A 21,150-nucleotide genomic window follows, 5' to 3' on the forward strand; every position below is an offset into this window, starting at 1 on the left:
CTGGGGTTCAAATCTCCATTTTTACAAAACCCAGGAACTATATGAACATAATTATAAAACATTTTTTATATAAAGATGAATTTAAATAATTGGAGAAATATTACTTGTTCAATATTAGCTGTGGTCTGAGTCAATATAATAAAATGACAATTTTGCTTAAAACAATCTACTTCTTCAGTGTCATCCCAATTAAATTGCCAAAAAAATATTTTATTGAGATAGTAAAAATAAGAACAAAATTAATCCAGAAGACTAAAAATTCAAGAATATCAAAGGAATTAGTCAAAAATTGTAAAGGAACGCTATCTAGCAGTACATGTTCTTAAACTGTATTATAAGGTAATAATTATCAAAACTATCTAGTTCTGATTGAGAAATAGAATGGTGGATGAGTAGAATGATACATTGTAGTGAATGGTTATAGTAACTTTGTGCTTGATATATATATATATATATATATATATATATTTATTTAAGCTTAAGAAAGAAGAATTTGCTGTTCAGTAAAAATTGTTGAGAAAACTGGAAAGCAGTCCAGCAGAAACTAGACATAGACCTATATCTTCTACCATTTACTAAAATTAGAGTCAAAATAGATATGTGACTTTGCATAAAGGGAGATAGCATAAGTAAATTAGAACATGGAACATATTACATTTTAGATTTATGGTTAGGAAATGAATTTATGAATAAACAAGAGATAGAGAGCATCATGAGATATAAATTGGATAATTCTGATTACATTAAATTTTTAAAATTTGTGTACAAATGAAACCTGATTAGAAGGGAAACAAAAAAAATTGGGGGAGATGCTTTTAGACAATTTCTCAGATAAGAGCATCATATCTTTAATAATATAAAGAACTTTGTCAAATTTATAAGAATAAAATAATTCTCCAGTTGATAAATGATTAAAGACTATGAACATACAGCTTTTGGAAAAAAGAAATCAAAGTTATATATGTAGTCATATGAAAAAACTTATCCAAATCATTATTTATTAGAGATGCAAATTAAAACAACTTTTAGATATCATCTCATATTTATCAGGTTGGTTAAAAAGATAGAAGGGGAAAATGACAAATTTTGTAGAGTATGTGGAAAAATAGGGACACTAATACAGTGTGAAGAAGATGACTATAATCCCAGGGGCTACAGCATCCTCAACCATGTCTCTAGAATATGGGGATGAGTATAGATTCAAAGTGAGACTTTTGAGTATTCTTCATTTAGCATTCTTTGGTATAGTCTATCACTTGATAGACTATCAAGTATAATAATACAGAACCAAAAATTACATAATCTTGGCCCTAAAGGAACCCATATTAAGCAGAAGTTTATTTGTTGTCAGGTAATACACTAACTTTTAGAGGAATCATAAAAAGTCAGGAGATGTTGCTTGAGCTGATATTTGCAAGGTTTCTAAGAGACAAAGATTCTGGAATGCAATATGTTCAGGGAGAACAATCACCTCTGGTATGAGGGCTTGCTGATCCCTTTTCATGCTGTTCATTGGCTTTTGATGTCCACCTCTTATCCAACTCTCACCTGTGTTTCCAAGAAGCTGTAGCATGCATAGCAACCATATCCTGGTAAAGCTATCTTGGCAGACATGCTAAATCAAGTTGAAGGTAACCTATAGGTCTTAAACACATTAGTGAAACAGAAATGTCTGCTTCAAGCACGTGAAGATTTCCTCCAGTGGAATGGGTAGAATAGAACAGTTTGTTCCAAGGTCCATAGAGGCAACTGAAGCAGTCTCTGTGGAGCACTTAGAGCTTGGTCAGACAGGAAAGACTACAAGGTCATCCAGTACATCCTGAGCTATCATTAGTTATCTTGACTTTTGTCTTGCCAATGGACTTCCATGACTAGAAGACAGAATGAAACTTTGTGTAACTACCTCATTTAAATTCCACTTCCTTGCAAGTTAAAACATTAACTTTATGATGTCATTAGTTCCCTTTGAAAGAGAAAGACAAACAATAGGAGACTGAGGTAGGTTTTCATTTATTGGGGACAGCTGGATGGTTTAGTGGATTGAGAGCCAGGCCCAGAAACAGGATGGCCTGGGTTCAAATCTGATCTCAGATTCTTTCTAGCTGTGTGACCCTGGGCAAGTCACTTAACCCCCATTGCCTAGCCCTTATCGCTCTTCTGCCTTAGAACCAATACCTAGTATTGATTCTAAGACAAAAGGTTAAAAAAAAGATTCTCATTTTATAGATAAATTTTTTTTTTGCATGCCAAATAATCCAGATGAGGTCCAAGAGTCATTCTGTTCCAATTGTGATCCTATGGCCCAAATGAAAACCTTTTTTTTAAGAGAATTGGGTCCTTGCTTCATTCTACTCCAATTGTTCTTTGTCCACTATCCACAACATTCTATGAGTACTTGGCATATAGTAGACATTTAATGAATGTCTATTGAGTTGAATAATTATAATTTTTAATGGAGAATACTAACTACAAACTTTCTGAACTAGTATTTCTTCAATACAGGAAATACTAAAGAAAAAATGTCACTCCCGGAGAGAAAATGGAAATGTGGAAAAATTTAAGTTTTCTTCTTTAAGCAATTCAAGGAGAATAATCTTGGAAGAGATAGCAAAAGAGCCTTGTGTGTTAGAGATATTTTAGACCTACAAAATATATGATTTCAGTCATATGTATTAAAACCAGTCTCACAATAGGAATGGTTGTATAAATATATGCTTGTGGGATGGTTAAAGATATTTTTTCAGAGGTTCAATGAATCTGCAGACTCAATGAAGTCTGCGTAACCTCCAGTGGTGCCTAGGGCAACTGATTTATTCATTCTCATTCTTGTAGATCTTGTCTTATCCTAATCTGCCCAGCTTGCAGGTAGCATATCCCTTAGATCTTTTGATATTTTTGTTGTTCAGTCATTTCAGTCATGTCCAACTCTTAATGACCCCCCTTTTTTATTTTCTTGGCAGAGATACCGGAGTGGTTTGCTATTTCCTTTTCCAGTTCATTTGGCAGATCAGGAAACTGAGGCACACAGGGTTAAATGCCTTTCTCAGGGTCCCATAGCTAGTAAGTGTTGGAAGCGAAATGTGAACTATGGTCTTCCTAACTCCAGATCAGGCAGTCTAACTAACCACTGTGCCACCTAGCTGTCTAGGATATCAAAATATATATCTATTACATGTGAGGTTACATGGATACCAATGAAGAAGTTGAACTGTCCATCTGTTAGTCTTTCCTCTGGATCCATGGCAGCTTCACTTCATTTACATATCCAAACATTTATGATACTATTTCCCACACTTCTTTTCGCACCTTTGTAATATTTAACAACTGGTACCTACATATACAGTACCTTCTGTCTCTACACTGCTTTTCGGATGAATTGCAATTTTGATGACAAAGTAAAATGTCAAAAGTCCTCCAACTATTTTCAGGCATCACTATGGGCTCAATAATCACAAATAAAATGGAACATTTTTATAGAATTTGTTAAAAAATTCACTGGATCCCTCATTCTATGGCAAGTAAAGTCAAAGCTCTGATGTTAGGCATAAAATACTGTTCACATCATAGATAACAACCCATCAAAGTCTATCAGAGATGATAACCCATCACTGTCTTTTAGTAAGCCTATAATACTTATCTTGACTCAAAGCTGAAGGAATTTTTCATCATTCTAGATCCCTTAAGAGACTTATGTGAGAGAAATTTTCTACTGTGGGAGTTTACATATGGTTTCTATACATTGCTTCCTGAAGTAAACCTGACATTTCAAAATGAACATGCACAAACACTACCCTACCTGAAATACTTGTATTTCTTCAAATGTGTCTCCATATCCTCCTCTACCCTTTTAATCTCATTTTAAGAGTCAAACACTGAAGGGGGGAGAGAGAGAAAGAGAGAGAGAGAAAGAGAGAGAGAGAGAGAGAGGGAGGGAGAGAGAGAGAGGGAGAGAGAGAGAGAGAGAGAGAGAGAGAGAGAGAGAGAGAGAGAGAGAGAGAGAGAGAGAGAGAGAGAGAGATTAGAGAGAGAGAGATTATAGAATTAAAAAAAAAGTTTCCAAAGATTTGGAAAAGTCCCTTAATATCTCTGGTCCTCTGTTTTTTATTTTCTTCTGTAAAATAAAGCATTTGGACTAGATTATCTTTAAATTCCATGTTAAAATGCTTTGTTATTTTAAAATGCTATGATAGTAAAACAACTTTTAAAATTTTGATTTGTTTTTATATGATCTGTTTTTTTACTTTGCCAAATTTCCTTCAATATTGTTCATTTCTCCCTCCTGGGAAATATCCTTTATCATGAAGAAACTTTATTTTATTTTATTTTGTAAACCCTTACTTAATGTCTTAGTAACATCTCTTAGACAAAAGGGCAAGGGTTAGGCAAATGGGATTAACAGACTTGTCATGGGTTAACATAGTTAGGAAGAATCTGAGGTTATATTTTAATCCAGGTCCTCCAAAATCCAGGTCAGGTGCTCTAGTCACCATTGCCACCTAGCTGCCCCCAGAAACTTTAAAAAGAAATAAAAAGAGGAACAAAAGGCTCTACTACTAGTACTCACCCACTCAAACTCCAGGGATTTCCTATCACCTCCAGGATAAAATATCAAATTCTCTGATATTCAAAGTGCTTTCCTCACCAATATATCTTTCCTGTCTTGTCACACTTTATACACTGGTAGTTAAATGGTAAATCTGGGATTTGAACTCATGCCCTCTGACATAAAATCTATTAACCTTTCTGCTTCACTGCTATGGATTTTATATGTTAAGATTAAAATTGCCATACTGTGGCAGGTAAAAATTTAGTTTCTCTCTAGAAGTATTATACTTTATGAGGTTTATTAAAGGTTAAGAATTAAAGAAAATATAGAATAAGAAAGCACTTGTCTAGGCCCAGAGAGCCCATTTACAACCACTCACATCTTGCCTGCTAGGTGGAGAGCCGTGTGTGCTCCAAAGTGGAAGTAGGAAGAGAGCTCAGTAGGTGGAGAGCTCCTTTAAATAATAATTTGTGATCTCGTCCTCAGGGAGATTAGAGAGAATTCTGGGAGCTAGCAAGGACTTCTGGGGATTGAAGTCTGGGGTTCAAATCTCCATTTTTACATTTCACCATATGATACTGGTTGAGAAAAAAAAATTTTCCCCCAAAGGATCATGAAAACATAATCAATTTAAAGATTACAATAATTTGATGATAAGAGGATAAAAAAGAACAAAACCAATAATCACTGGACGCATTGACAAAAAGCCAGTTAAGGGGCAGTCCCCTTTGGCATGAAAGTATAAATACAAATAAATGTTCAATCAACCACACTGAAAGTTCATTCTTGATCTTTTCCTGCAGGTTGTGGTCTGGAGGCATCTTCATGGTGTCTTCTCCAAATAGTTCAGTTTCTGGATTCAGAGAGGTTGCATCTTTCTTTACCTAAAATTTTTCTTAAAAGGAATTTAAACTTTGCAATTTAAATAATAATATTTTTTACATTTCCCCATATTGAGGGTCACTGAAAAACACAGGATTACTTAGGATGCATGGCTGAGTTATGAGGTATATGAATCAATTGGCAAGAGATGTTAAAAAACATCAGAAAAATACAAATAAAAAAGAAAAATTTCTGGATGAAAATATAGATTATGAAAGTCTTATATGTAAAAATTCTAAGTAAAGTAAAAACAAATGTATAACAGGTCCCTAAATCAGAGCCCAATTAAAATAATCTAAGCAATGATGCATTTACCCAGTCAGTAGCCAGGACTACAGAAAGTTTCCACTCTAAGAAAGACAGAAAAGGGACCAGATTATAGGAGCCAGCTAAGGAGCCAAGTTTGGTATACTCATCTGTAAGTATTTTCACAAAGAGTGTGGATACAAGGAAGGCCTACATCTTAACATATGTTAAGTGTTACAACCTTGAGTCTTCACACTAGGTTCAAGTCCTTTGTATTGGCTTAGAAGTGTATCAATCCTTCCTGGATTGTTTTATTTGGTCCTGTGCAATGGCTCTTTTGTATATCTTGTCCTGGAATCAGATGGACTCATTAAGAAAAGTCCCATAATTTTTTAAAAACAATTAATGGCATCATTTTTACGGTCTCAAGGTTTGGGGCATGCATTGACATTATAGCAAATGTATTTTAAACTTATATTACTGCAAAATCAAAATGTTAAAGAAAATCTTAATGCTGGTGACATGTGCTCGAAATATAAAAAGGAGAGAAAAAATACTGAAATAGTATATTGCACATGCAAGAAAAATATACTAAAAGAGTTTTAAAAATTCAAAAATGTAGCTTATAATCATTGACACACTGTATCAGCTAAGAAAACATAGAATACAAGGCTTTCTCACCAAAAATGAAATCTATTTCCTCTTCATAACTGGTCATGATCCACTGTGAGTACAAGCAAATGAACTTCACAAGGTAACAGTTTTTAAAAAATAAAGAACAGTAGTACAAATATGTAGGTATCAATATCCCCAAAATTCTCAATAGCCCAGTTAATTACAATAACCAACAAACCCACTATCATATTTCACATAAGTTGCTATATGGCATTTTTAAAAGCCTATGAACTGATGTATATTTGTCACAATTTTTATAAACGTAGCAAATCTTTCAACCTTGGTAAACATATTTTTAAACAAAGTAAAACTTATTTTGGGTCTAGAACATCATCAAGAAATCTAGATATCATTCTGGTGGAAATAAAGTATTGAGCTGAAGGGTTATAAATGAGAGATGCTCCCTTTTTGGGAGGGGGGAGGCTTCTAGGGGTACAATGCCCTGGGATTAACTTCCCAGCATCCAGTTACATTTTTATAAATGCAGGAGGTGGGAGTTATAATTGTATTTCACTTCAGCTACTAAAATGTGCCTTACCTCATGTTAGGGGCAGGCAAAATGACCAGAGATTGTTAAGAAAAAATTCTATAAATCATGTCTAAAGAACCCTTAAAATCAATTTGAGTTATTTAGCTCATTAAATTTTCCAAAGGTTGTTATAGCAATTTTATGATGGATTCCATCTATCCTCTATGTGACAATTTATAAAGTCAAAAATAGAAAAGCTGTTTTTATATGGGCTTACTCAATAATGTTTGTTCAGTATAATTATGGGGGAAAGCAACAGAATTTAACAGTAGTTCAAACCCAGTACATTAAACTGATTCAGTATAACAGAATAGTATTGAATGCAGTAATATATGAACTTAAAATCACAAAGTTAAACCTTAAACAAAACAATAAGCAAAATGCAATAGAATACAGAGATTTTTATAAAACATGGAGTCTGAAATGCCTTAAAATATAATCTCCAGTCTCTTTAAAGTTCCTTGGTTTTTTATCCATTTAGATGCCTATTGTCAGAAGGCAGAAGATTGGTAAGAGGTAGGCAATGGGGGTTAAATGACCCACCCAAGGCCATACCACCAGAAAAGGGACCAGATTATAGGAGCCAGGTAGGAGCCAAAGTTTGGGATACTCATCTGTAAGTATTTTCACGAAGAGTGTGGATATGAGGAAGGCCTATGTCTTAATGTATATCAAGCACTGCAACCTCAAGTCTCACACTCGGTTCAAGGTCTTAGTATTGGCTTAGAAGTGCATCAATCCTACCTGGATTGGTTTTTGATTTGTAGACCTGTGAGCTCTTTTGGCATTATTCAGTTTATCTCTGTGCTCCTTTTTGATCCCATTTCCTAGAATCAGACACAAACATTAATCATAGTCCCATGACAATTATCAATAAATGGCAGGTTCCCATAGTCTAAAGCTGTTTGGGTATGTATTAATAATATAGCAAGTATAGATATTTAAACTAATATTATTGTAGGATAAAAATTAATATTGCTTGCATGTACCTAGAGTACATAGAAATGAGAAAAGGGAAAAATAAAATATTTTAATAAAAGAAAAATAATAATAAAATCAGGAAAAAGAGAAAAGGGAAAAAAATAAATTCAGGAATTCAATGTGTTAAAAACAAAAATACAATATCCACTCATCATTAGGTAATTATCTTCAATTCATGTATAGGATACAATCAATCAGTCTCAATAGAAGATGCTCTCTTAACATGTGAGCAATGAATCCAAGAGTCCTTTTCTCCAACCTTTATAGATGTTAGAGTAATTAACAATATTTGGAATAGTCCTTCCCAGAAAGGCTGAGTTGCTCTCATACGCTGGAAGTTCTTTATATACACGTTGTCTCCTGGGTTCATGTCATGTCAAGTCTAGTGGTCCAGCTTGTACTACAGCTTTGGATTCATGTAGTTTACACAGTTTGTGCTGTAATTCCTGTATATAGGAAGCAATAGTAGTATCTCCCCCTAATAGCGATGTATAACCCGAGGAGAAAGGCTTAGCCTGTATAGTCAGATGTCCAAAAAGTATCTCAAATGGTGAGATGTGTAGATCTCCTCTAGGCCTGCTTCTAAGATAAAATAGGGCCAGAGGGAGAATTTCAGGCCATTTTAAATGTATCTCAGCGCATAATTTTCCAATCATAGTTTTAAGTTCTTTTTTCATCCTCTCAACTTGGCCTGAGCTCTGGGGATGATATGGAACATGGAATTTTGGAGTTATCCCCAAGCAAGAATATATCTGATTTAGAACAGAATCAGTAAAATGACTTCCCCTATCAGAATCAATACGTGCTGGCAGGTCAAAGCGAGGAATGATTTCTTTTAAAAGCACCTTAGCAACAAAAGCCACTGTGGCTCGGGCTGTAGGAAATGCTTCTGGCCATCTGGTCAGTTGGTATACTATGACCAGACAAAATTTATATTGTCTGGACTTTGGCATTGTTATAAAATATATCTGCAGGTGCTCAAAAGGTGTGTAAGCCAGAGGACGCCCACCAAAGGCTTTTCTACGAAAGGCGTGTTGGTTATATGCCTGGCAGGTAGAGCAGGCTGAACACACTTTAGAAGCTATAGTAGTTATACCACGGGCTATCCACACTCTCTTAACAGAGTCCACAATGCCCTGGGTACCAAAGTGGCCATTATTTTGAACAGATTGGCAAATTTGGTGATAGAACCTTCTAGGGAGCAGGGGTTTTCCTTTAGATGACACCCAAACTCCATTGATCTGTTTTACTTTGAATTTTTGTTTCCATTTTTCCACTTCCTTTTCATTACAGGAAAGTGATAAATTTAAGTCATCAGTGGTTGTTAATGTTAAAATTAATTCAGGCCCTTCTGGGGGTTCATATCCCTTTGTGGTCGCCAAACTGTTAAGATTAAAATCGCCAAACTGTGGCAGGTAAAAATTTAGTTTCTCTCTAGAAGCATTATATTTTTTGAGGTTTATTAAAGGTTAAGGAATAAAGAAAATACAGAATAAGAAAGCATGTGTTTAGGCCCAGAGAGCCCATTCACAACCACTCATATCTTGCCTGCTAGTTGGAGAGCCGTGTGTGCTCCGAAGCGGAAGTAGGAAGAGAGCCCAGTAGGCAGAGAGCTCCTTTAAATAATAATTTGTGATCTCGCACTCAGAGAGATTAGAGAGAATTCTGGGAGCTAGCAAGGACTTCTGGGGATTGAAGTCTGGGGTTCAAATCTCCATTTTTACATATAGTATAGTGTGTGTATATATTATAGTATGTGTGTATATGAATATATGTTGTGTATTTATATGTACATAAATACACATGTGTGTATGTATAAACTGGGTAGATGATAGTTGCTAGGCATATTGTACTAAATAATAATAACTAATAATAGATAATAATACTATGGACTAGGTACTGTGCTAAGTATTTTCCAATTATTATTTCATTTAACCTTCACAACTATTCTGAGAGGTAGGTGCTATTATTATCCTGGGTTTACAGATGAAGAAGATGAGGCAAACAGATATAAAGTAACTTGCTCAGTGAAACACAGTAGTATCTGAGCTTGAATTTGAACTCAGGTTTTCTTGACTCTAGGATGCCTATAAGTACCATACAAAATGAAAGTCCTGTCCTCAAAAAGTTTATATTCTAATATGGAGAAATGAAAATGAAAAAGTGATGGTTGGTGAGGGTGTATTTTCAGTTCCTGAAGCCACAAAGACTGTGAGTATAGCCCTAGAGACTGTGGCTTGATACATCCTTTCCAGTTGCAACAGTGGCAATATATTGATTTGGTTATGGTTCTCGAATTTAGAAGTATGGAAGGGAGAGAGGAGGAAGAGTATAGAAGTCTACAATGCAGTTTTCATAAAGACAACTGGAGAGTAAATGAAAAACTAGTGTAGCCTATTGCTATTATGAGTCACTGAGATTCATGATCTCCCCTTTTATCAGCAGAAAGGGTTACATCCTCAATGGCATGGTATGGGAAACAAGGAATTTTTTCCTCTTGCACGCAAGGAGTTTCCTCTTCTTTGTACTGGGAGATCACATCTGATCTGTAAACTCTCTGTCCTTGACAGACCAGGCTCATATAATCCTCCAGCCAGATGGATTATCCCATTCCTTTTGGGTAAACTACATAGTCTTATCTTTGAATATTACTAAATCTTGGCAGACTTGGCTGTCCTGAGCATCCTATTTCCCTCTATCTTTGGAGAAAGAGAGCATTCTCAGAAGGTAGAGCCTAAGAAAATCCAGATGGCATACTTTTCAGTTTCACATCCCATCAAGTCATCTACCCAGTCCACCTGACCATCTTCCTCTCTACTAGTACCTCATCCCTTTCTACTTATTTCACTTTCCACTTCTTCAAATCGAAGCTGCCTTCTTTTTATATCTCTGCCTTGTATGTGATCTCTATCTCTATTAAATATAAGCTCCTTAAGGGGCTGGGCTCATTTTTTTTTAAATCAGTGCTTACTACATTACCTGGCAAATAGTCCATAATATATGCTCATTCATGGAAGATTTAATATTGTTTATAAGATCCTCAATCAAAATATTCATCCACTTAAGGATCATTAAACAACTGCATGTCCTTTTTGGTGCCAGGAGATATTAATAGTGTAAGTTAGAGACTTGCATGGCTCCCTGAGAGGTAGGAACAACTTTGTCAAGGTAGACAGACATATATTGTCACTAACACCAAAAAGTTAGGCAAGCTGAGCATTCTTGTCTATAATAAGGACAGGTCAAAGGTTTAGCTAGGATGATAAAAGGAGCAGACATTGTCTGGTCAATGATTATGGTTAAAATAAGAGAAGCAAAAGGGGTAGTGAGGCACAGGTTTTGTTAAAGACAATAATTAGAACCTTTCTCAGCAGGGCAAATTATGCAAACAGAATCTTTTGATTTATGGTTATTTTTTTTGATAGACAGCATAGGACTATCTAAATAGCTCTGCCCTAAGAGTGGGGGTTGAGGAGAAATGATAACATTTAATCTCCTCTTAAAGGGCCTTAGGCATTTGAAGTGACATTCTGTCTTTATTATGACTTTAGCTTTCTTTTTTTTCCCCCTAGGCATCTGAATTTTGAATCACATTGAAAAAGTGTGTGTGTGTGTGTGTGTGTGTGTGTGTGTGTGTGTGTGTGTGTGTGTGTGTGTGTGTGAAGGGCTGGAATGGATAGAAACTTTTCTCTAGACTTCAAGGTCATTGCTACAGTGCCGCCCAATTTATCTTTCAGGGTTGTCACTAGAATTAGTAATAGGACATTTATTTGGAACCTTGGCAGACATTTACCACGGCTGTTATGTGCTCTGGGACTCTATATGTGGACTCTTTTACCCCTTAATGAGGGCTACAGAAGAAGAGAAGTCTCTCCTCCTCTTTTGTCCAGACACTGTAAGACTTCTGTGTACTTTCCTTTGGTCAAGTTACACCCACAACACACCCTCTCACACACCCCCTGGGTTAAGCCTGTGAGCTACAACCTGGCTCTTTTCCACTGGACACTGGAGGCAGTGGGTGGCAGGAACAGAACCAGAAGGCCCATATGTCAATAGGCACAAGAAATTAACAAGGTGGAGGACATTCTGTCCTGAGGGCAGTCACTTTTGCCCTGGATCTGTGCCCACAAGGGAAGCACAAGGCTAGGGGGACAAGGAATGAGATAATGTATCCTGGTAAATACTGTAATACAAAAAGCTTCCTATTTGCCTTCTGAATTTACCTTGCCAACTAAATGCTTCACACTTCACCTAGGCAGGATTTTGAATACTGTAGGCAATTACAAGCATAAGATTTCATTTTTTCCCCCAGAAAACTTTTTGTAGGAAGAAGTTGTAGAGAGCCCCTGAGAGAAGTATCCCTCAATTGATACTTTACAATATTAAAATGTATAACCTATTATTAGTATATAACTATTAAAATGTATAACCTACTACTACAATGGTTAATTTGTAGAAGACAAATAGCAGTTTGAGACAGTGTCATCCACGAATAGCATCATGCTTTTGAAATATAAACAAGGCTCTGTGTAGGTTGAGCCACATTCAAGGTTGTGTTTTATGCCCAAAGATTTTTAGGGATGTTCAGAGGGATTTAAAGGTAAGTTTGGCTTTTGACCTTCCTTTTTGGTGACCAAAACTGAAGAGCTTTATAGATCAAGGTCACTTTATACTAGTGGTCTCCCTTTGGGAATTAGACCAGAGTTTCTATAGCTCTGGTTACGTTTGGTGGGATCTAGGGTCTTTCTCAGTTCTATAGAAATGGAATTTCCCTAGATCTGTCATAATTTTGCTCTTTTATTTTAAGGTAACTATCCCTGGCTATGCCCTTTAATTCCCCCCTCACTGTGTTCCTAAGTTTTCTCTCTGGAAAGAAAACTCAGTGACCTTATGATGTGACTGCAAGCCCAGAAACCTCCCTCCCTCCCTTACAATGTCTGCCTAGCTTTCTATAAATAAATGTCCTTCTCCTTTTTTCACCTCCCCCCTCTCCCACCCCAGTGTGCCCCTTCACTGTCAATAAGCACTTATTTAGACTTACTACTGTCACATATTAAGGGATGGAAATACAAAGAAAGGCAAAGAAATAGTTGGCTCATACTCTGATGGGGGTGGGAGATGAGGGGAGATAAGAAGTATAGAATTATCTATCTAAAACTTATATACCCAGTAAATATAAGGGATTTGGCAGAGAAGTAGATAGAGTAGCTGCGAAAGTCAAAAGACCTCAGTGAAAACCCTGCCATATAGACTATCTGCGTGAACTTGGTCAAGTCACTTAACCTATTCCTCAGTTTCCTTATCTGTAGTAGAAAACAAAATCAGCTACTTCTAAAGATTGTTGTAGGGCTCAAATGAGATAATTGTAAATAGATTAGAACAGGGCCTGGCATGTAGCAGCCATAATATAAATATTAGTTATGACAATTATTAATCTATAAAATGGGGATAATAATAGCAGCTACCTCCCAGGGTTGTAATGGAAATTAAATGAAATATATGTAAAACTCTTTGCAAACCTTAAAGTCCTATACAAATGCTATTTATTATTATTATTGTTATTATGAAGGTAATTTCAGAAGGAATTCAGTTTGACCAGTGCCCCACAAATAAAAACTACTCTTTAGAACCTGGGCATCAGAGAGGAGGGAGTAACTTTGAAAAGGATATATAGTGTGTTTTGGGGGAGTAAAATTTTGCTAATGTGGAGAAAAGCTCAAGATCCTGTCTCCATTAACCTGTGTGTGTGTGTGTGTGTACCCCGAGAGTGCCTGTAACATTAGACAAGTCACTTCCCCACTCTGACTCAGTAGAACTTGAAGAGTAAAAGAAGTGCCCTTTCTTGCTTTTGAGATTTCAAGATTCTTCCCACCTTCTTTCCTATCAGTACTTTTCCGGAACCCACACTGTTCCCCAGCTCATGCCCTTAAGGATGCAGGAGGCTCGGATCCCAACTACTTAAGTGGCCGAACCTGCAAGTCTTCAAAGGCTTGGGCATGCTCAGTCGCGGAGTCTGGTCTGAAGACCCAGAGGAAGGTTTTAAACTCCCGCCACCAGCTGGGAGGGGTTTCCCGGGCATTGGCTGCCCCCTACCTATTAGGGTCTGAGCGCCCAGCCCGGGGCTGGAAGGGTGGGCTGGTATGCACGAAGCAGGCGCAGTGGGGCCGCGGGGTTGGGGTGAGGGGGGAGAAGGAGGAGTAGAAAGAGCAGGGGGAGGGGAGAGAAGAGAAGAGGGGGGAGGGAGGAGAGGGGAGGAGCGGAGGGCTCGGTGGCGTCCTTCGGGGCCGGCTCTGCGGCGGCTGGATCGGAAGCCGCAGGGAGGAGGATCCAGGGAAATAAAAACGACCGAGAATGACCTCCAGCGAGGGAGCCTAAGCTGGGCCCTGTCCTCCTGCCCTGCTCAGACCAGCTTTAGAAGCCCGTGCTTACTCTGGCCCCAGCATGGGAGACCGGGGGCAGCCTCCCGAGTGCTCGGCCCCGCGCCCGCGCCCGCACCCGCACCCGCACCTCACGGCTTTGCCTAGCGCTGCGGCGGCCGCGGTGAACGGCGTCGTGCACAACGGCTTCCACCCCCCGGTCCCGCCAGTGCCTCCGCAACTGCAGCCTCGACCCTGCAGCCGGAGCCCCTCGGGACGCAGCAACAACTCAGACCCCCGGCCCCAGACACAACTTCAGCCTGACGGGCTGCCGCCGCTCCACGACTCCCCGGCCAAGAAATGCAGGCTTCGGAGGAGAATGGATTCCGGGAGGAAGAACAGGCCGCGTAAGTGATGCCGGGGGAGGGGAAGCCGGTGGTTGCCGAAGGCGGAGGAGTCCGGGCAGGGGCGGGGGGAAGGGGCCACTCTGCTAGGCACTGCTCACGGGGGCACCCTCACCCCACGCCCCCGGATTGCGCGGGGCGGCCTCCAATGTGGGTACTACTCATGACAGCTTGACACTTCTCAAGAGGAGTGGACAGCAAAGCATTTACCCTTCATAAAAGCTCGGGCCATCTTATTTGTAGAGGGGAAGAATGCATGGGGGGGGGGGGCTTGGCTGGGAGGAGGGGCCGTCCTCAGCCGGCTCCCTGAGGCTGCTGCCTCTTCCTCCCTTCTCTCTTCTGACGATTTTCTTGCCCTTTGAATTGCAGAGTAGCCTCCAATCCGACCGGTCTATTGGTGAACGTCTAGTCAGGAGGTGTGTAGTTTGACAACCCCTAAATCACAGCCTATTAAATGGTGTTTCCCTGCAACCAATCAGAGGACCCGCCCTGGGGGACACACCCACTGATACCATGTGGGCTGGGACAAAACAGGCCAATGAAAAATCTCTTTTTTTTCCTTTTCTCTCTCTCTCTCTTTTTTTTTTTTTGGTTTGGTCTGGTTGAGAGTTTGTGGCTTGATTGTAGTTTACAGTGTTTAGAAGGCTAAAATGAGTTATTTCACAATACGCCGCCTGAGTTATATAATGTTAGGTTCTAAAGGGTGTCTCCAAACTAGACTTTCTGGGATGTAAATTTGCAGGTCGTGTTTACTACTTGTATCCGATCTAAACTTCATTAATTCTGCTGGTGACCTGCTCCTGTGTGTCTTTAATGAAGCTGATAAATGGCAAGAAACAGTGTAAGTAAACTGTAGGTTTAATATCCAAATTAAGCACTGTGGGAGGGAGGTACCAGCAATGCATTCGAGAAAGGCTCAATTTAAGTTTCTTCTCCTTTGACTCTTTGCTTTTTTCCTCTTAATTGAGAGTTTCTTTGTTGTTTCCCAAGTTTTTGAGAATCATAGTGTTATTCTCCGCCCTAAAGAACTCAGTTTCTATGAGGCTGAAATTTTGGCACAGAAATGTCTTGTCTTACTTAGAATTGCCAAATCTCATTTGTTAACTAAAGCTCTTCAATGCATTGTTATGTTTTTACATTGACTGGAAAATTATCTTTGGTTATAGACTTGGTGTTGACTAGTTACAATGTTTATTGCTACCATGGCTTACAAGCCTGGCTGATTATTTCGGAAACTTAAAGATTCAAGTATTGGATTTAAAACTTAAATGCTCTTAACCTGAATTACTGTATATTGTATATACCTGTATTTTTATTGTTCTCCCAATGGAGTACAAGCTGCAGGAATGCAGGAATCTTGTTTTGTCTCATCTCTGAATCTCCCCATGAAAGCCTTGAAATGTGTTTTGCAAACCATATTTAAGACAAATGTTTTTTGAACTGTAAGTAGTACTATAGTCAAACACCTAGACAATGCTGAAATGAGGTGAATAACTGCATACTTTTTTTCCCTTCAGTTTTTGTTCGTGTTGGCAAATTAAAATGCCTGCCATTCAGTTGAATAAAAACTGTCTGGCGGCATTTTTGGGAAGAAAACACACATTGTAGCAATTTCTTTAACACACTTTATAACTTTATGCATGCAGAAAGGAATGAAGTAATGACATGATTTTGTTAACTTCCAGAAATGTTTTTTTTTTAAAGATAAAATGTGACACTTGTTTCTTTTATACTTGTCTTCTTAATTTCAAAAATTAGTGGTTTGTGTTTTTAGGTGGAAAACAACCCTTATGATTTGCAAAGCATTAAATATGATATTAATAGTCATTTGTACAGAGAATTGCAAATGTGAATTACATGTTTGCCATTCAGCCTTATTTTCTTCTCTGAAGCTTGAACAAGCTACTTGGTATCATTTGACAGTTTGTCATAGGGCCTGCATTGGAATCCCAGGTTTACCATTCATTATATGACCTTGTGTCAGTTCTTTCTGACAGCCTCAGTTTCTTCATTTGTAAAATGAAGCAATTGGACTAGAGGGCCTTTCTAGCTCTTAATCTGTGATCCTGTTATTTTTGCGTAAATGTTAACACAGTAAACTTTGAGTAAGGGAAGTAGGGAGTGGAAGAATAATTTTGCTAAAAATAGGGTAGACCAAAAGCCTTTGTGCAATTGTAAGCTTTAAAAGCTGAAAACTAATTTGGGACACTTTTTACTGTATCCCCATAATCTTTGTATACATGTTAGCAGAGTAAACTTTGAATGAGGGAAGAGAATAGAAGAAAAATCTTGTTAAATACTGTATTCCTTTGTGGGTATGTCTGTGTGTGAGAAATTTAATTTAAGAAAAGTATAAGTACTTAACTTGTGCACACTTTCCTTGAGAGTAAGGTCTTAACAGCCTTACAAATAATTACTTTCTATTTACTAATTTGTATTAACTGCCTCCTGCTATTTTTTTTTTTACCTCTATTCTAAAAATTGGGGCAGGATGGGTAGGAGCCTTTCTGTCTGCCATCTACTACAATTCTATCAGATAGGCACCTGCAGTGAGTATGTAGACTGGTATCTCTCTGCAGAACTTTTTAAATTTTCCTGAATGTGTGGGGCTTTTTTTTTTTTGGTCAGACTACAGGACATTTGAAGCCATTTAATATTCAAACCTGCTAGAGCAAAGTCTGAGTTAGAAATATCCCTTGCCATAAAAATAAAGAAGGAAAGGAAAGAATAGAATCTGTCCACATTTCAGTATAAGGGGCAATGTTGGAAGTGGGTTTGATTTGATTTTTAGAAACTACAATAAATTGTTCTCCCTGTAAGGAAAACATATGACCCTTTCACCTGAAATAAATTTACCTCTTTTCTATACTTGGCTCAGCCCCAGTTCCATCTTCAATGAAGCCTTCTCTACCTACTCCACTTGATCATGCCATTGAAGAGCCATAGGATCCTGAATTATTTGCTTCTTTAGAACTTTGCCCCCTTCTGAATTCAGCAGTCTTAGGTATACAGATCCTATTGTGAAGAAAGAATTAACTCTCCCCTAGCCCATTTTAAAATTAATTAACAAAAACTGAAAACACTCCCACATAACACTAAGTAGGGGAGGTTCAGCAAACCACTTACCAAAAGTGGGTGAAAACCCAGAGACCACTGACCACCCCCTGGGCAGTGCTAAGCAAATTTAAAGACTGCAATTGGCTCCCGTAAAGTGGAGGAAGTCCTTTTGATGTTGAAAAAGGACTATAAAGGGTCCTGAACTCCCTATCTGAGATGGCTTCTGACCTTCCTTTTTCCACATCACTTCCTGTCCTTTCCTCCACTTTACTGGAGCCAATTGCAGTCTTTAAATTTGCTTAGTGCTGACCAGGGGGTAGTCAGTGGTCTCTGGGTTTTCACCCACTTTTGGTAAGTGGCTTGCTGAACCTCCCCTACTTAGTGTGAAGTGGGAGTGTTTTCAGTTTTTGTTGATTAACTTAAAAATGGGCAAGGAGAGAGTTATCTTCATACTATTTCAGCTTGGACTAAATCTTGGAAAACCCCCTTCAAACTCTCAAATTTTAGAATTCTCTTATATTCCATATTTCACTCATCTCTTCCTTCTCTGAACATTTATACTATACAACTGTACCAACTAATTGTATCCAAGCTTGTATTGTGTGTTAATTTTCCATGTGACCTCAATTAGACTATAAGTTCTTAGGTCAGGAGGAGTGTCTATAGTCACAGTACAATCCTACAATCTTGGAGCTGACAGCAACCCCAGAGATTACCTAATGTAACCTGTACTTAAGCAGGAGACCTGTATACCAGCAGAGTACTGAACACATAAATCTTTGTTGGATTATTGATACAGCTGACCAGCAGCAGAAAAGAAAAATACAAACAACTGGTATTATTTTTAGTGAATGTTCCAACTCTAGGCTTGAGCAAAAACTGAGACTGAATTCCATGAATCCATGGCTTGACTTTCCATTCCCAGAAATGGCCTTTTTTGCTTTGGAGTCTTTGCTGGTTAGAGCTCTCTTCATGTAATTCCTAGAGATTCAGAAATTTTAGTCAGTATTCTTCAGAAATATATCTTTAAGCTTGCTTTAAAGTGATCATATGGGGCAAGTCTAGAGACATATGAATTTATTGCTGTTGGATGCCATTCTTAGTTCACTGGTCCAGGCAGTTTATTGGTAAGCATTGAACAATCTAGTTCATAAGAGTTGGGGAAAGTCAAATGGTCCAGTTGCTTTATTTGGCAAATGAAGAAACTGGGCCACAGAATTAAAGTGATTTGTCCAAGGTCATAAGTATGCAATAAATAGCTGAACCAGGGATTTGCAATGAAGACTTGACCGAAGCTAAGATTCCAAATCTAGTACTCTTTCCACTAATCTATATACCTTCTACAGATACTTGCTCTTGAAATGTTTATCTAACTAGAGTGTGGTAAAACACCTAATAGTGTTATGTACTTTTACCCCAACCAGTTTTTTTTTACCTAATGAAAATGATGAGTATGTACTTTTAAAAAGACTTTTTACTTTTTAAAAGGAGACACAATGTATTGTATGAGAGCTGCATTGAAATTCTCCAACTTTCAAAAACTAAGGCAACTGTTACAGATGAGCAGCAACAGCAATGGGAAAATTGGAAAAATGTAAAATATGGATAAAGGATTAAGCTATAGAAAATAAAATACCTTATCCTTGCCCACCTGCTCTCTGAATTTTAGAACTAGTTTCCAAATTGGTTGAATAGGAGAACCAAGAGAAAGTTCATGATGTTCAGACTTTCTTTACTTAAATGCTAGAATTGGAGACACTGAAATCTGTAACCAATTTTGGAAACCACATTTTTGAAAAGTGAAAGGCTTCAACTTTTTCAAAAAGACATAGGTTAGACCTGGGCTAATTTTATCATTCAGGATTTGGATTCTCCATTATTCCTGAGTCAGGATAATTGGAGAGAAAGGAGGATTTGCAGTTGCTGGGGAGGCTATTCAATGCTACATCTGGAATCTCCCCCTTCCCTAATTTATGGCTGCCTCTGCTTAGGATAGATAATTAGGCATTTTTTTCAGCATAATTAGTAATTCATGAGAGAGAAGCATCTAGCTCAGTGGCCAGAAGATTTTGAATTAAAGGCAAAGGAAATAAACATTTATTAAGTACTTGCTAAGTTCTAGGCATGGTGCTAAGGGCTTTACAAATATCTCATTTACTGGGAAGTAGTGCATTCTAAGAACTGGTTTACATGTCAAACCTTTCAGTCTTAGTTTCTCCAGTCATAACTTGGAACAAATCTTTTCTTTTTCATTGGTATTACAAGACCCAAGTGCTGTGAGGTTTTGGGATGATACAGTTATAGAATCAGATAATGCCAGAACTAGAAGAGTCCTTAAAGCAGGATCACAAAATGTAGAGTTGGAAGGGTCCTCAGAGGCCATCTATTTCAACATCTTAATGTTATAGATGAGGATATTTATTCCCAGAAAGCTGATGTTTTACTTAAAGTTGGTTAGCAAATAGAGATAGGATTCAAATTCAGGTTCCCTGACTCCAAATTCAGCATTCACCTGTGCTACACTGTCTCTGGAATCATCTAGTCCAGTCCTTCTTACAGGGGAGCCTTAAAGAAGGAAGGTGACTTATTTGAAGACATTCTTTTATTCCATTGAGACTCTTAGTTTGTGTTACCATCCTTTCTCTAATCTTTCTCTATTATCTCTACTCTTCTTTGTAAGAGAGGAAAAAAAAATAATGAGCCTAACACTCTTCAGTATTTCATTACTGTGGTCTTCTACTTTCCTACCAAGAGGAGGAAACCATGTTTTATCATCAAAATTTGTTCAACCTTTTCCCAGTAATTATAAATCCACTTTGTTTCCAGTTTTTTGCTATCACGAAAAATATAGGTAGGTACTCATTAGTGTGCATGAAGAATCTTCTGAAGTGGTCATGTGTATTTGGATTTTTACTTTGGTAATTACATAAAACATGGTAATTAGTTCTCACCCAGTAGAAATATGAAGTGCAGAACTGAATAATTCTGTCTTCAGAAGACTGATTACTGGGACTAATCACCCCTGGTTGTATACTTGTAGTCATATTTGAGTACATAGTGCCTCTCTGTTTTGGAATTCAGGTTATTATATGAGGACTTAACATGCATTGTCTTACATGTCATAGGAATTCAAAATATTTTATTTAATTAAGTTGATTGAATGGATTCATTTTTGTTAACTTTTTTTAATAGGGTATAGTGGAAAGAATATTGAATTAAGAATCTGGAGACCCAAGTTCCAATTCCAGCTCTGATACTAGCTGTGATTCTTTGAATGGGTGGATTAAACCTTTTAATTAATTTCTTTAATTTTTTATACAAAGTACCATTTTTTATGCATTAAATCTTTTTCAGAAAAGTACTTATCTATTTTAATCATATCAATTACTTAAAATTTTTGAATTACAGTTTTCTTGTCTGTAAATTGAGTAAAGGAATATTTCTTTTTCTTTCTTTTTTTTTAAACCCTTACCT

The 21,150-nt window shown here is 37.6% G+C and overlaps 1 protein-coding gene and 1 long non-coding RNA gene across 5 annotated transcripts in view; one reads left to right on the plus strand and one right to left on the minus strand.

Annotated features, from left to right (window-relative positions):
* Window positions 1-1,318: 1,318 nt before the first annotated feature.
* On the minus strand, window positions 1,319-6,907 carry LOC130455066 (uncharacterized). The gene is made up of 2 exons (XR_008912899.1): window positions 4,565-6,907; window positions 1,319-1,871 (listed from the first exon to the last, which is right to left on the minus strand). It is a non-coding gene; the product is annotated as an uncharacterized LOC130455066 (long non-coding RNA).
* Window positions 6,908-13,954: 7,047 nt separating this feature from the next.
* Window positions 13,955-21,150, plus strand: part of PANK1 (pantothenate kinase 1) — a 75,895-nt gene continuing 68,699 nt past the window's right edge. Inside the window, exon 1 of one of the 4 annotated variants that reach the window (XM_007478828.3) lies at window positions 13,955-14,622. In XM_007478828.3, coding sequence (XP_007478890.2) covers window positions 14,301-14,622 — 322 coding nt within the window. In that variant the 5' untranslated portion in view covers window positions 13,955-14,300. Of the gene's footprint in view, window positions 14,623-15,168; window positions 15,461-21,150 lie in introns of those variants that run through there. The other 3 variants (XM_056802721.1, XM_056802730.1, XM_007478829.3) reach the window with 3 other exon arrangements.

This window comes from Monodelphis domestica, chromosome 1 (assembly GCF_027887165.1).
Source record: "Monodelphis domestica isolate mMonDom1 chromosome 1, mMonDom1.pri, whole genome shotgun sequence".
Classification (NCBI taxonomy): domain Eukaryota; kingdom Metazoa; phylum Chordata; class Mammalia; order Didelphimorphia; family Didelphidae; genus Monodelphis; species Monodelphis domestica.